The sequence below is a fragment of the Poecilia latipinna genome, unplaced genomic scaffold (assembly GCF_001443285.1).
Source record: "Poecilia latipinna isolate Pla-1442-1.1 unplaced genomic scaffold, P_latipinna-1.0 Scaffold1234, whole genome shotgun sequence".
NCBI classification, from domain to species: domain Eukaryota; kingdom Metazoa; phylum Chordata; class Actinopteri; order Cyprinodontiformes; family Poeciliidae; genus Poecilia; species Poecilia latipinna.
Window position 1 is genome coordinate 123,413 of NW_015113850.1, and position 13,419 is coordinate 136,831.

General features: G+C 38.0%; 1 protein-coding gene across 1 annotated transcript in view; it reads left to right on the forward strand.

Moving 5' to 3' along the window:
• Window positions 1-13,419, forward strand: part of glt1d1 (glycosyltransferase 1 domain containing 1) — a 31,709-nt gene that overhangs the window by 5,052 nt on the left and 13,238 nt on the right. The window contains exons 2-8 of the mRNA XM_015054187.1: window positions 536-687; window positions 820-925; window positions 4,786-4,837; window positions 7,131-7,167; window positions 7,322-7,378; window positions 11,362-11,460; window positions 12,602-12,651. Coding sequence (XP_014909673.1) covers window positions 536-687; window positions 820-925; window positions 4,786-4,837; window positions 7,131-7,167; window positions 7,322-7,378; window positions 11,362-11,460; window positions 12,602-12,651 — 553 coding nt within the window. The remainder of the gene's footprint in view (window positions 1-535; window positions 688-819; window positions 926-4,785; window positions 4,838-7,130; window positions 7,168-7,321; window positions 7,379-11,361; window positions 11,461-12,601; window positions 12,652-13,419) is intronic.

Consider the following 13,419-nt stretch of genomic DNA (forward strand, 5'->3'; position numbering starts at 1 on the left):
GCCATCAAACTTTATTCTCTAGAGAGCAAACATCTGTTCTCTCATAGGTCAATTTTATGTTCATTTTCTGACAAAATGTTGTAAATACATTTTAGAACTCAATTGGAATAAAATACAGCAAGTTTTCTGCAAAAATCGTCAAATAATGATTGCATTCAAACATGCTGTTATCCTGCACCGGAATAAAAACAGAATTTCACAACATGCCAAATAAAAAAAAAGACTTTAAATCAAAAGAGACACATTTAAGAAGTTCTAGTCTTTTTGTCAGGTTTTTATAGAGTTTGATTCATTTTAATTAGGACAAATGTTGACACTTCCTTCTCACATCATGTGCTTCTATGATAATTCTGGGAAAACACAGATTGGTTGGCATCTATTACTGTGCATGGTGCTTCTGGACTGAGACAAGTGGTACTGTAGCTGTAACATAGTACTTTAAAAAGGCTAAACTCATAGACAAACACCTTTGTACATCGTTATTTTAAAGTACAAAACCACAACTTAATGTTCTCGCATGTGTTTTATGTTTAAGGTCTCACATTGAGTCAGCAGGACACAGCTGCGAGCTAAGAGATGTGGCAGATTTTCACTCTCCCTCCGACGTGGCACACCTAGTGTCCCAAAATCCTCCGTTTGAGGCTGCACTGGCAATTCATCTTTTCAAAGCTGGCAGACTCCTCCTGGGTAAACACTGACTGAGGCATCGTCTGTGTCGCTGTGATCGGATCTTACTTTCTGTTGCTAATATTTGTCAGAAAAACAAACATGCAGTCATGTCCTTTTTGTACAAAGTTTCTCATTTTCTGTTTGCACTAGACCTTCGTTTACCCTTCGGAGTCATTTTTGGCGGAACGGACATAAATGAAGATGTGAAAGATGAGCAGAAGCGTGTGGTTATGGAGCAGGTGCTGCTGAAAGCCAGGTGACCCTACCGCTAACCACAAGTTCAAAATGCCTGATTCCAAAGACTTGAGTCAGAACATGAAGTTAATAATTTTTTTAAGATGTCAGTCGTAGCTTCGTTGGCATTTTGGTGCAAATAATGTAACTTAACTTCTTTTTTTTTTTTTTTTTCGAACCCGTTGTTGTAGAGACTTGATGCAGCTGTCGGCATCTTGAAGTTCAAACAAGAAGTAAATGTGGCCACGCCTAATATTTTTATTCATGTCGCTCCAATGAAATGTATCTAATAACGTTTAATTATGTGATTTTTCTGTGTGAGAAATGCATTATTAGAGATGGAATGGTTCACAAACTCCACAGTTCAGTTCAATTTTCTTTTCCTATTATATCGAAACTCCAGAAATACTCAACAATAGCAATATATAATCCACATCATCCATTTATTTAAATATAGATTATTCTCAGGTCATGTAAAAACCGGCAGTTCGGTGTTTTAGCTAAAGGATAAGTTAAAGCTGGCTGATAATGAATTAAGGGATTTTGCAAATTTGCTAGCAACTGTTTAAAGATGTTTATCTTAAATTCTTACATAGACAATAAATAATTATTAATTTATCACTTTCTACCAAAAGTGTCCTTAGAGTTAAAATACAGTGATGTTTCACACATAATTTATGTGCATCCTGAGTTTCAGTTGATCGGGGAGCACCGATCAATCAGCCTTATCGGCCCTGACCCAATTTCCTTAATTTTGAGTGATTGGGTATTGGCTGATACTTGCATGTGAAATCGATCTTATCTACTTCTGCAAGAGTCTGAAAATCAACCACTGTCCCCCGTTTGCTCTGCCATGAGGAAGAGCAGACTGACAGCATGGCTGCCAAGTCACAGCCCACCGAGTCACGTCTGCACATGCAGCGTTAACAATAGTCACTTTGTTGCAACTTTGTCAGTATATTTAGTGACTTTTTAGCAAATGTATTTTTAAAAAGCGACTAGAGACAAATCTTGCAACTTTTTTATGTGTTATTGAAGTGGCCAAAATCTGTGATCTGCCAGAAAGCTGTAATCGGTGCACCTGAAGGGTTTCATTTCTTTGCTTGCCTGGTGAGATTTGCGCTTGCACCTTTGTAAATATATTTAGTTAGAAATCTGTCATGCATAAAAAAAAATCATCTGTATGTCCCAAATTGTGACAAGTGAGCAGAGTATCTTTTTTTTTTTTTATGAGCCATTCCACCTCTAAGAAATACTAACATATAAAGCTAAATCTGCTCAACGGAAGCTCAGCAAAGTTTAAGAAAAATGTCTGGATTTATCCCCTTCTTCCTGTCTCCAGAGTATTGGATGAAAGAATGAGGCTGAACATTTTTAATTTAACTCCAACTGTGCAGGCTGCGAGTTGTTTCCTTCTCCAGTTTAACAGAGAGTACTTATCAATATCATGTGAAATGACCTGACATCAGTCTCTCTCTCTCTCTGTCTCTCTCTCTCTCTCTCTCTGTCTCTCTCTCTCTCTCTTTCTCTTTTCATGCTGATGAAAAGGGCGTGGTAGGGAGCTTATCTGGGAAGTTTTAAGGGCACAAACCCCTTTTGGGAGCAAATGGGGAAATCTAACTGTTGCAGCTTCAAACATCCATGCACCTCCCACTGTTGATGCCTCCTCACACACAGACCTTGATCTTAAAATTCGGTCACCACACAGAGCCTGTTGGGCCGCTTAATAATACACTGCCACGCATGCAAATTAATATCCTCCCGGTGATTTTTGCCCTACATTTCCTTCATTTTTCTCATTGTTTTATTTGCCTGAAGCCAAAGGAAGTTTTTCTTCGGCTCTTGTTTGCACCAACAAACAACATCAGGGTGTATTGTAGCTTGGATACCTGTTGCCATGTCAGTGGTGACTTTATTGATCTTCAGTGGTAAAGAAGTCACAAGATTGCCGAGATGTTAGCACCAAATACGCTGTAATACAAATTGACATTGGTAAACTGTTTAACAGGAGTCGGGGACCAGTGTTTCAAGATGGAGTTTAAAGCAGATGTGAATTCCTTTGCTAAGCTCACACTGTGTGCTTTCCTGTCTTATTTTTTAGAATTACTGCTGAGTACCCCAGCAGTTCCACTATCGAGTTTACAGATGAGATGGGTGCAGCAGTTAGCAAATATTTTATCTGGCAGTGCTATCTCAGCCACTTGCAGACAAGAATGTTGAACAAAACCTGTCTGCATGTGTACACAGTGACTATTTTAAAGTCTCATCTAAACTCTTATGTATGTAACCAGTAGAAAAGCAGACCTGCCACAGCCAACTTGGAAGTTGTACTTTTAAAAAGAGTGCTACCTTGATAGGTGTTTCCTTTAGTCATTAGGTAATGACAGGCTATGAAAGATTTTGGCTTTCTTGTCAATTAAGAAAATTATACGACTCTTGTTTTTGCCAGCATTCCAGCTGTGTGCAGCAGCAGCAGCAGCAGCAGCATTACTCTAAGCAGAAAAAATACTTGTCACTCTAATACTTTATCTGTTGTCTTATGAGGTCTGTCAGGTACAATAAAGGGAATGGCAGAAAATATAAAGTTTTTAAGCCTTGCTGTGTCTTTCAATGGATTATTAGGGCCATTGTTGAAATAAAAAGTAGTAAAATAATTGGGTACAAAGGTGAAAATTTTTCCCCAAATAAACTCAGAAATTTCAAGATTTATTTCAGATTTTGTCAGAAGAAACATGAACTTTCTCGGATGTCAAAAAGTCGTACATTTTCAATAAATTAAGATTTAAATGTTGCATGATTAAAGACATATGTCTGTGATATTAGAGCAAGGATACTTGCTGACATTGTGAAGTCAAAAATTGTTTTAGAAAAAACTCAGAAGTTTTCTGAGATTACTGCGTAAGGCATTAAGCAACAAAAAGTGACAGAAATCCTCTATGATTAGGGTGGTAAGTTTAGGAGAAGCACATCTGTTTTTTCTCCCAAACTGTAAGCTCTTTTTCTGTATCATAACGTCATCTTTCAGGTGCAGACACTCCATAAACACCTTGAAAGGAATCCAGAATACATGTCTGAGACAGGGAGGAAGAAGCTGCAACATGGCTGCTTCAAAATTTATCTAAGTTGTTTTTTTTGTTTTTTTGTTGTTGTTTTTTTATAAATATCTAAAATTCATTGACAAATTTCAGATTTTTTTTTTTAACATTGGCCAATAGTTCTTCATCTGCAATGGCCCTCGTAATCCGTCAAACTATCTTGATACTGATAACCTGACAAATCAAAACAAATTAGTAATTTATATATCTCATTAAAACCATAAATGGGCACAATTTCTATAGCACTCTTTAAGTCATACAGCACTTACACTACTGCCACTTTCACCCAGTCACACTCATGCATGTGTGCACATTCATCACTATTACACAGATGCGTAGAGTTTTGAGCCTCACCCAGCGGCACATCAACATGTGGCAAGAGGAAGCTGAAATCAGACCCACACTTTTTGGATTGCAAGACAACTTTTCTGTCTGTTGTAATCTGCAACTTGTCATAAAAAAATGTCTTTCCATGATTATTTGATAACAATAACCATTGAATGAAAAATGCACACACAGTGCAGAACAAACCTTCCATGCTTACTTCATCTCTACAGTGGATGGAGATCAGCATGAGGAAGCCCTGCCAATCTCCAAAATGGCAGATTGCAAAAATCAGATTTTCTGTCAATTTTTCAATTTTACTTTCACTAATCCCGCTTTTTCCGCATATGTCAAAATTATCATTGCTTGTAAAATGACTAAAATTCACTCATATTAATCAAAATCCTTGTTCTGATTGAGTCATTTTTGCATCTCCCTCCCACCCCCTCTTGTTTCTAATCAGGTTTGCCGTTGCTTTCACTGAAAAACTAAAAGAAGAGGCAGAATTTGTTTTGGTATGATCAAACCCCCTTTTCTCCCATTTCTCTATCAATAACACATTTATCCTGTTACTTGCTCCATTCTAAGTTTGCTTCAAAATTTAGGCTAAGTTACAAGTGAGGATGCACAGAGTGAAGCTATTTGATTCCGTTACCAAATGCAGTCGTTCAGAACTGTTCACTTCAAGTTTTGTTTTATTTTTATTCTATCAGCCAGACCATCTGACCAGCCATGTCATGGATGGATCTGATAAAGCAAAGCCTGTCAATTACATAATCAGTCTGATGTTACATGCATGGAAAACAATTCAAGAAAAAAAAAAATGAAAATCAATGAAATTATGGTTGTAAATATGCTTTGCTCTACATTCATTCCATGATAAGCAACTAGATATTCTAGCACAAAATCACTACCAACTTTGACAAACACAAGACATAATTTGATGACTTTATCTTCCTCATGGTATATATGCAGTCCAATATTTCACAGTAGATTAAACAATCATATTGAGATAATGTATCAGCCGACAGTCAAATGTATAGCAGCCATTTGGGAGTCTCTGAGCGTTATTGGCATTCTTCCTCAGTAGCTGAAAAAACACAGTGTGTGTCTTTGTGAGAGGCAGGTCGCACAACAAAGAATGAATAAAGTTTCTTGTTTGGTGTCATTTTACAGTTGACTGCATTAAAAAACAAAAACACTTATTCTGAAAATCGATACCATTTCAGGAATCGCATAGGGGTGAAGCATTGGGATTGCTTTTTGAAACCATGCTTAGAAAATCTTTTGTGTTTTTTAAGAGTGAATAAAAAGTATTGTGATAGGAAGCTAACTAATCATTTAGTCAGATTAAGGCTGATTGGTAGCTTTTCCATTTTGTGTTTAAAATGTGTCACAACTTAAAAGTTCTTTCTATTCTTTGACCACACATATTAGCCCTTTTGTTAGCATTTCAAGCTCATGGTTTAGAGTTATATGTTTATGACTGTTTCACTGAGGATTTCACTCACTTTTTATGAATTACTCTTCTGTCACAATATGCATTTTCTATTGCTGACTTATGTATGCAGAGGTTGCAGAGGGATTATGGGAAGAAAGGGTGGGACAATCTGCAAACTTTTGCGGTCTATTACATGGATACATGTAGACTTGCAGTACATATGACTATTCACACACACTCACACGTAAGGATAATTCAGAGTGGTTAGTTAATCTTATGTGAATGTTGTTTGGCCTAGCAAGATGACAGAATCCCAAATTAAAACCCATTTACCAAGTTAAATAGTGCTACCAAGTGCACCACCTTGCAGCCTTAGAAGCAGCTCTTTCGAATCCTTTAATTTGAGTTTTTCTTTTCATTGAGAGACAAAAACTTAAAAGCTAGTTGAATATGGAAAAATGATTATTAAAAAGAATTTGATAAACCTGGCAATAGGGTTTGGGGTCTTCCCCCTGTGGGCAACAGTGATGTTTTTTATTTATTTATGATTTCTTAATCAGCTGATTACATCCAGTCTGTTTTTACGTACTGGTCATTAAGGTTTGTTTCCCCTTCAAGCTGTTATAAATGTTGTGTCTCATAGTGCATAAAATGCAGTTTATCCCTATTAACTGATTACCCTATTAATTGATTTTACATACACACAATCTTGATTGTTTCCTCGTTTACTTCCTATTCCTTTCAAAATCGCTTTTGCTTTATTAGTAAAACAAAAAGCTTTTATGTCTGCGTTATAAAGCAAAAAGACATCCGGAGTCTGACAACATCAGTAAATGTAACAGAAGGGCTTTCATTATACAAACACAATATTGGGCCCTGTCTCACAATAGTCTGGTATTAAAAAAACATTACAGTGTTTTATTTTCCGATGAGATTGCAGCCACCGGCAGCAGATTGAAGCCAGTGGCATCCTTTATCTCCACCATTTAAGCGGTGACAGCAGGAAGACGAGGCAGGCACGAGAGGCATCGCTCTGCTTTTTTATTCTGACACAAAACACGCGTAGTTGATGGATCTGGTGTGATAACATCCAGGCAATTTAATTTTCATCTCCTTGATTTATTTTGCAATATAACTATTATCTTATCAACTGGATTCCTGACTCCCCTTTTAAAGTTTGCGTTTTCTTTGAATGTGCTCCGAGCACGGAGAACCATAAGCGCCCAAAAACCAGAGCGGCACCGACAGCAACAACGTTTGTTTAAATAAACGTCGCCAATCACTGCTGATTAATCTGCTTGTGTTTGTTGGTTTGTTTTTCACCTTTTTCTTTAAAACAACTTTTATCTTTTCTTCTCTTTCTCAAGGCGTCACCCGACAGTAAAATCTATGTGCAGCCTCAAGGTAAGTTGTCGTGCAGCTACATTAGTAATCACTCTGTGAAACGGTGGAATATTTCCACATAATTTAATATTTGGATCACAAATGATTTGCCGGGATCGATGGGTTGAATATGCCTTTTCTTAACCTAACAGCATTGCAATTGTTTCATTTAAAGGCATCCAGACAGAAGTGGCTGAACAATTTTGCTGGACTGAATTCTTGAGGAGCTCAGGTACGTTTAGTTTAGCGTTATTCCCATCGCTTAATGTAAATCGTATTACATCTCACTAAATAAATAGAAAACTCCTTTTGGTTGTGTAATTATTTTATAACATGTTTTTTTTTTATTTTAGGATTGTAGCTACAATCCTAAAATAATACATAATACATTAAAATGTTTGAAATATCCTAATTTAATTTTAAATGCATTTATTCCGCTGGGATTGCATTTTTGTTTTTCTTTTTTTCCCTGGTGTCAATTTTTTTTCACATCCTACAAAAAAGATAAACTAAATATTGTTTTGATTGTTTAAGGACTTTAAATGGAAAAGACATGACAATATAACATTCAGGTAAAAGAGATGCGACACAATCGTCATTAGTCCAGAAAAAACCACAATGACATTTGGTGTTTGTTTTTTTTTTAAAGTAGCCTTTAATCTAAAGCTGGAGCAATAGTGACAAAAGTTTAAAACAACAGGTACTCACACAAGCAATCCAAATAATCAAGATCCTAAATAATAACTAAATGTTTTTTATTAAATAAAAGCTTTCAATATATACAGACTAGACATTTGGCACAAACGTGGTTTGTTATTGCTGCTATACATTATTCGTGCTAGTATTACTATAGTAGATTTTGACCAATGAGATCAAGTTTGAGACATTTTTGTCCACACGTTAGCCTCCTGACTGGATGCTAGTTATTCTTCATTACCAAAGTTGTCGATAATTGTCATTAAATTTTGGTGTTAATTCTCTGTGTAACAGTGCGAATGCCTCAGAGTCGCCACTAAGCACTAAGACGAACGTCTAGCTGCTGCTTCGAATATCACTGTACCTGCATACATTCCCTCTACAAGCATCTGGGAATTTAAATTGGACAGTGCAAGACGATTCCTATCCCAAGTACATTAGTGTTCCCTCAGAGTCCCAGTGAGTACAGAGAGGAACAGCTGATTAATAGCTTTCTAACCGCAGGTTATTTATCACCAGGTTTCCCAGCAGCTGCAAGTAATACAAATTTCCCCCTACTCACTTCTCCATTTGTTGTTCTTGACAAAAGACGACACTGTTATTGTGTGTTTATATCATTGTGCTGAAACTTTGGAATCTGAGTCAGATATTTTTATATATTTTTGTTGCAGCGGTCTGAGCATTGTTCTTGTTTTTGACCAGCAAAAGGCCATATGATGCTGCTGTTTTGTTGGTGTTTATTCTTGTTGATAGGATTTTTTTTTTTTTTTTTTTTTTTAAATCAGTGAGAACTAATGCATCACGCTGCGGTGTCCTGACAACACAAAGTCTCCTTGCTTTTATTTTACAGAATGCAACCCCCACAGCAGAAAGCTTTATGCTGAGAAACATAATACTACATACTAGAACCTATGCTTTATTCTCGTAAATATGGCTTTCTAAAGAATCGTACTTGAAAGTGAAAGTGAACAAAACCCCTCTATTTCTTCTGAAATTTGAGTGACTATTAGTGTCACATCTTGATTTTATTTTTTTTCCTTGCAGTGGTTGACTTGCTTTGCCCTCTCCAGTAATCAGTGTCGAAAACTTTTCTCACATTTTTAGTTCTTTTCAGGTAGAGAAGCCACTTCAGGAACAAACCCACGTGCTTTCCATGCTGTCGACTTTCATCCTTCCTGTGTCGTTTCGCGCACTCGCGGCACAGCAGGGGGCACCATCCCATGTGTGCATTTTCTCCATCCACAGTGCTGCACATTTTCTCTCTTTTTTATTTTACTTGGATTGTTCCATCTGGCGTGACATAAATTGATCATTTCCAAATTGCCAAATGTAGAGTGCATTGCGTTTTGAAGAGCCCTGAGAAGGTAAATGGAGAATTGGAATGGGAACATGTGTTTTTATGTGGGCCTCGTCTCTGCAGTGGAACACTTTAGAGAGGCCTCAGCTTGTAAAGATGAAAGAGACAGCAATGCTTCTACCTGAATAAAACCGCGCTAAACTGCACGTGCCCATGTGTTATTCCACGAATTCGTTTTTCTCTTTCCAGAGACATAAACTTCTACATTGAAAACCCAGGAGCTTTAAGCCCATTTAAGCGACTGTGTGTGTACGAGACGGTGCGTGTTTGCTTTAACCGGTCTGTTTGCCTTGTGAGGTGGAATTAAAAGGGTAGGTCAGGTACTCCACACAGGTGAGCAGCGATACCATGAGCTGCTGAAGAAGTTGCACTTTCCTCATGAATAACATGTTAATAATTACACAGGCCCTTTTAATGAATAAATTAGCAGCCATGTTCTTGGTGTAATAAGGAGTGAAACAACATGTGCAAAGAGGAGCCGTGATGTTTTATTTATAATGGAAAAGTTAAGTTCCTTAAACTTGAGACTATCTTTTTACATTTTCTGACTGTTGTTGATTAATGTACGTTCAAAGATTCAGCTGTTTTAGTTCTAGGAGTGCCCGCTATATCACAATTCATAGTAAATGCAGTATATTTTTATATATTGTTAATTACTCTTTATGATGCAGTAGCACCAGAAAAAAATTAGTTGTGATATAAGGTTTATAGTTGAAAAAAAAAAAAAAGCTGTTCATCTGCCCTCATGCGTACTTTCTTTTGCCAAGGCTGCTTAGAGGCTTTACACAGCATAACCCTTACAGAAAGCAGCATCCTTGTATGCTGCTTTCTGTTCTCTTTTCTCATGACAAACTGAGATTCGTCATGAGTAAAAAGGTGTTGATGTTTTTGCAAGGCCTGATTTACAGAGACATAACTGGATTGTTCAATATGTCGGTGTCAAAATCAAAATCAAGCGGTGATAAATCGTTTTGCACAATGTGGGGTTTCTTGTCCAAAGTCGCCATGTTCGGATATGTTGTTAGAAATGTTGCTCCTTTCAGCAGATCAGTTCTTCCCCCTCTGTCTGATATCATCTCACTGCTCTTGGGTTTAAGGTACTGACCTGGGTGTCGGTACCTTAAACCCGCTCTCCCAACGTGAGAAAATCTAATGCATCCCGCAAATATTAGAGCTTTTTGGACAATCGGATCCTAGGATCGGGGTCAGGCCCCAGACCTGACGCTGTCATTTTAAGTTGCTCTTAACAGCATTAAAAGAACTGCTTCAGCCTCCTGATCTGGACTTATCTGGCAGCAGGGGATTTCACTTGAGTATCGCTGTGCTAGCTCTCGGCTCATGAGGTTTTATGTGTGTGGCTTTGTTTTAAAAGTTTTCCAGTTTGGGATTTTTTTTTCTCTCCCTACACAAATTGCTAGGACAATGGCCAGCACAGCAATTCCCATTTTGGTTCATCGTTTAATATATAACATAAGGGACCAATATCCCATATTTTATAAGGGATATTATAAAATAAGGGATATTTATTAAACACCATCCACTTGCACTTCTTTTGGGTTCCACATTTCTTGATCTGTTTTTTTTTTGTGAGATGTACGGCACTGCGAGGCCTGTGTGCTTCATAACATAGGCGTCGTTATTCGGATTAGGATAATATTTTGGTGCAGTTAAAGGGTCAGGTCCATTACAGTAGTGGTTGGCGTTGGCCACAGTTGTCCGCCTGCCAGTTTCTGACTAATCTCAAGATTGAACACGAGAGCTGGATGATGCGGGGAGAGGGCCAACTCCACGGCAATTCGGTTTCAGCCTGCGCAAAGTTCCCAAAACGTTCCATGTTGTTAGCCTAACGTGAGGGGGGCTGGGGGGGATACCTCATTATTTCTCAGCTGTTTCAGTGAGCAAATCCTCATCGCAGCAGTCAGACAGTGTGGCCGTGATGCCGCAGTTTACACTGATTAGGCTGCAACCTTTCAATGATTTCCACAGACGCCGTTCCCTGTTGCATTGTGCAGCCGCATTAGTCACTGCTGTCTTCTCGTCCTCGTGACCTTGGCTGATGCATTGCTTTCATTATCTGCTGATGTACTCGGGATGTTCATTATGCAGTGTTTTTCATATTATGTCGCCGTCTCTTCCTGTTTGTGTGTCTGGCTTTTCTCCAGGTGTGAGGACGGAGTGCTTAGATGAACTGCGTGTCTTCCTGTTGGTCTGTGGTCTCAGAAGAGTCAAGGACCCTCTCTATTTGGCAGACGTTTTTTCAGGTTGTTGCTTTTGCACTTTTAGTAATGTATGCACTGCAAATGTGTAAAGCAAAGTGTTGTTTTTTTAGGTTCTAACACAGTCTAAAACATCAATATGCATTGATGTAAACAATCTCATTCAAGCTCTGACTGTTTGGTTAGGATTGTTGTCCTGCTAGAACATGAAGCTCCTTCTAAAACCTAAGTATTTTTTGCAGCCTTTAACAAATGTTCTTACAATATTATCCTGTGGTTAGCTCTATCCACTTTTTCATCAACTCTAATCAGCAAAAAAAAAAAAAAGCATCCCCATATCACCACCGTTATGCCGTAACGTTTTCTTTCTCAGACTGATGTCTGAGAAAAGCTGCACACTTTTCATTGCCACTTTTCCAAAAAGGCCAGATTTGTGAAGTGCATTTAAACAATATCCTGCATGTGAAAATTATAATTTTTTTTCACACATTTTTTTCCCCCAACTTCGGCATGTAGCCCTACTTTGTTGTTTGTTGATGACATAAAATGCAGTGACTACATGACAAAACCTGAGAGGTTCAAGGGGTTTGAATACTAATGCAAGGCTATGAAATTCATCAAAATGCCAAGTGTGAGCCTTGACAGCTGCAGCATTCACTCAAAAGGTATCCTGTGGCGAAAATGATGTTAAAGCTTTACAGCTGACTTGAAATAATTGGACCTTTGTGTTAAAGTGAATTATAGTTATTATTATTGCTATTATTGTTAGTATTTATATACAGACAGGCTTTTATATGTTTTTTTTTGTTTTTTTTCCTGAAGTGGCTGCTTTTCCGCTTTAACTTGAATTCAGTGGAAACTGTTACAGATACCCAGAACCTCTAATGTTTTAATCCATCATTCATTTTTTTTTTTTCCACAGCATGCAGCTATGGTAATAAGACTTCACTAGAGGGCGTCAAATTGTACATTAACGTTTAGATGAGCTGCGTGAGGATTTTATGTGCACTCGAATTAAAATCTAGTGCACTCATGCCTGAAAGCTAAAGCAATGTGGTGCTGTGAGACAGTACAGTTGTAAGAAGTCTATTAAAATACATGCAGTAATTCATAATCATAACTCTTCGCCCCCTCGCTCTCCAAACTGCCCATGTTTACATTGCTCCCTTTGCTTTGCGTGTTTCAGAGTGGCATTCAGAGAACCTTCACAATGTACTGATCATAATCGGGCCGAAGGTAAGTCGTGATCTCGCGCCGTTACGTGTAGATTGTGACAATGTAATTTTAAAGTATGGATAATGCTGTTCTTTGTTTTGCCCGTCATAAAAAAGCACCGTGCTTCTGAATGTCCAGAGAAACCTGCTGTTTGAAGTCAGGGAGCCTCTAATTGGATGTAGCAGAGATACAGGCTTTAGCTGTTTAGCTGGAATTAAAGAGCAGCTCTGGAGGGAAATGTCTTCACTGTCAGCAACAGTAATGGTGGGTTTTTATTCCCCCTGCTTTTTTTCCCCCCCCGCCCTGTCATGTGTGCCTCTAGCTGTTTTGCTATTTGCTAAATTGATCCACGGCTGACCCCAGATTAGCATTTGCTGTTGACTAATGAACTGTGCAGAGCTCTCCCATTTTCACACAAATAAACAGAGATTTATCTGGAAATGTGAGGGTTTAGATTACATGCAGAGTTTGTGGCCCGGTCACACGGCATCATACCTCTGAACTGTTTATCTCCCATGGAGGGATTAGCTGCACCTCCGCTGGCAGGGGAGGGGACGAGGGTGGAGAAGAAGCTGAAAACTCTCATCATCATCTGATTTATGAAAGTAAATCAATCAAGAATCGAGACTTTTATGCTTTTATCGTGCATGAAAGTATTCATAATAGTTTTCACATCTAGTGACAGTTCAACTACAAACCACAGTAAAAGTTTTTTTTTTTTTTTTTTTTTTTTTTTTTTTTTTGTTTTCACAGAAAAAAATAAAGGGGCAAATAATTTTGAAGGGGGAA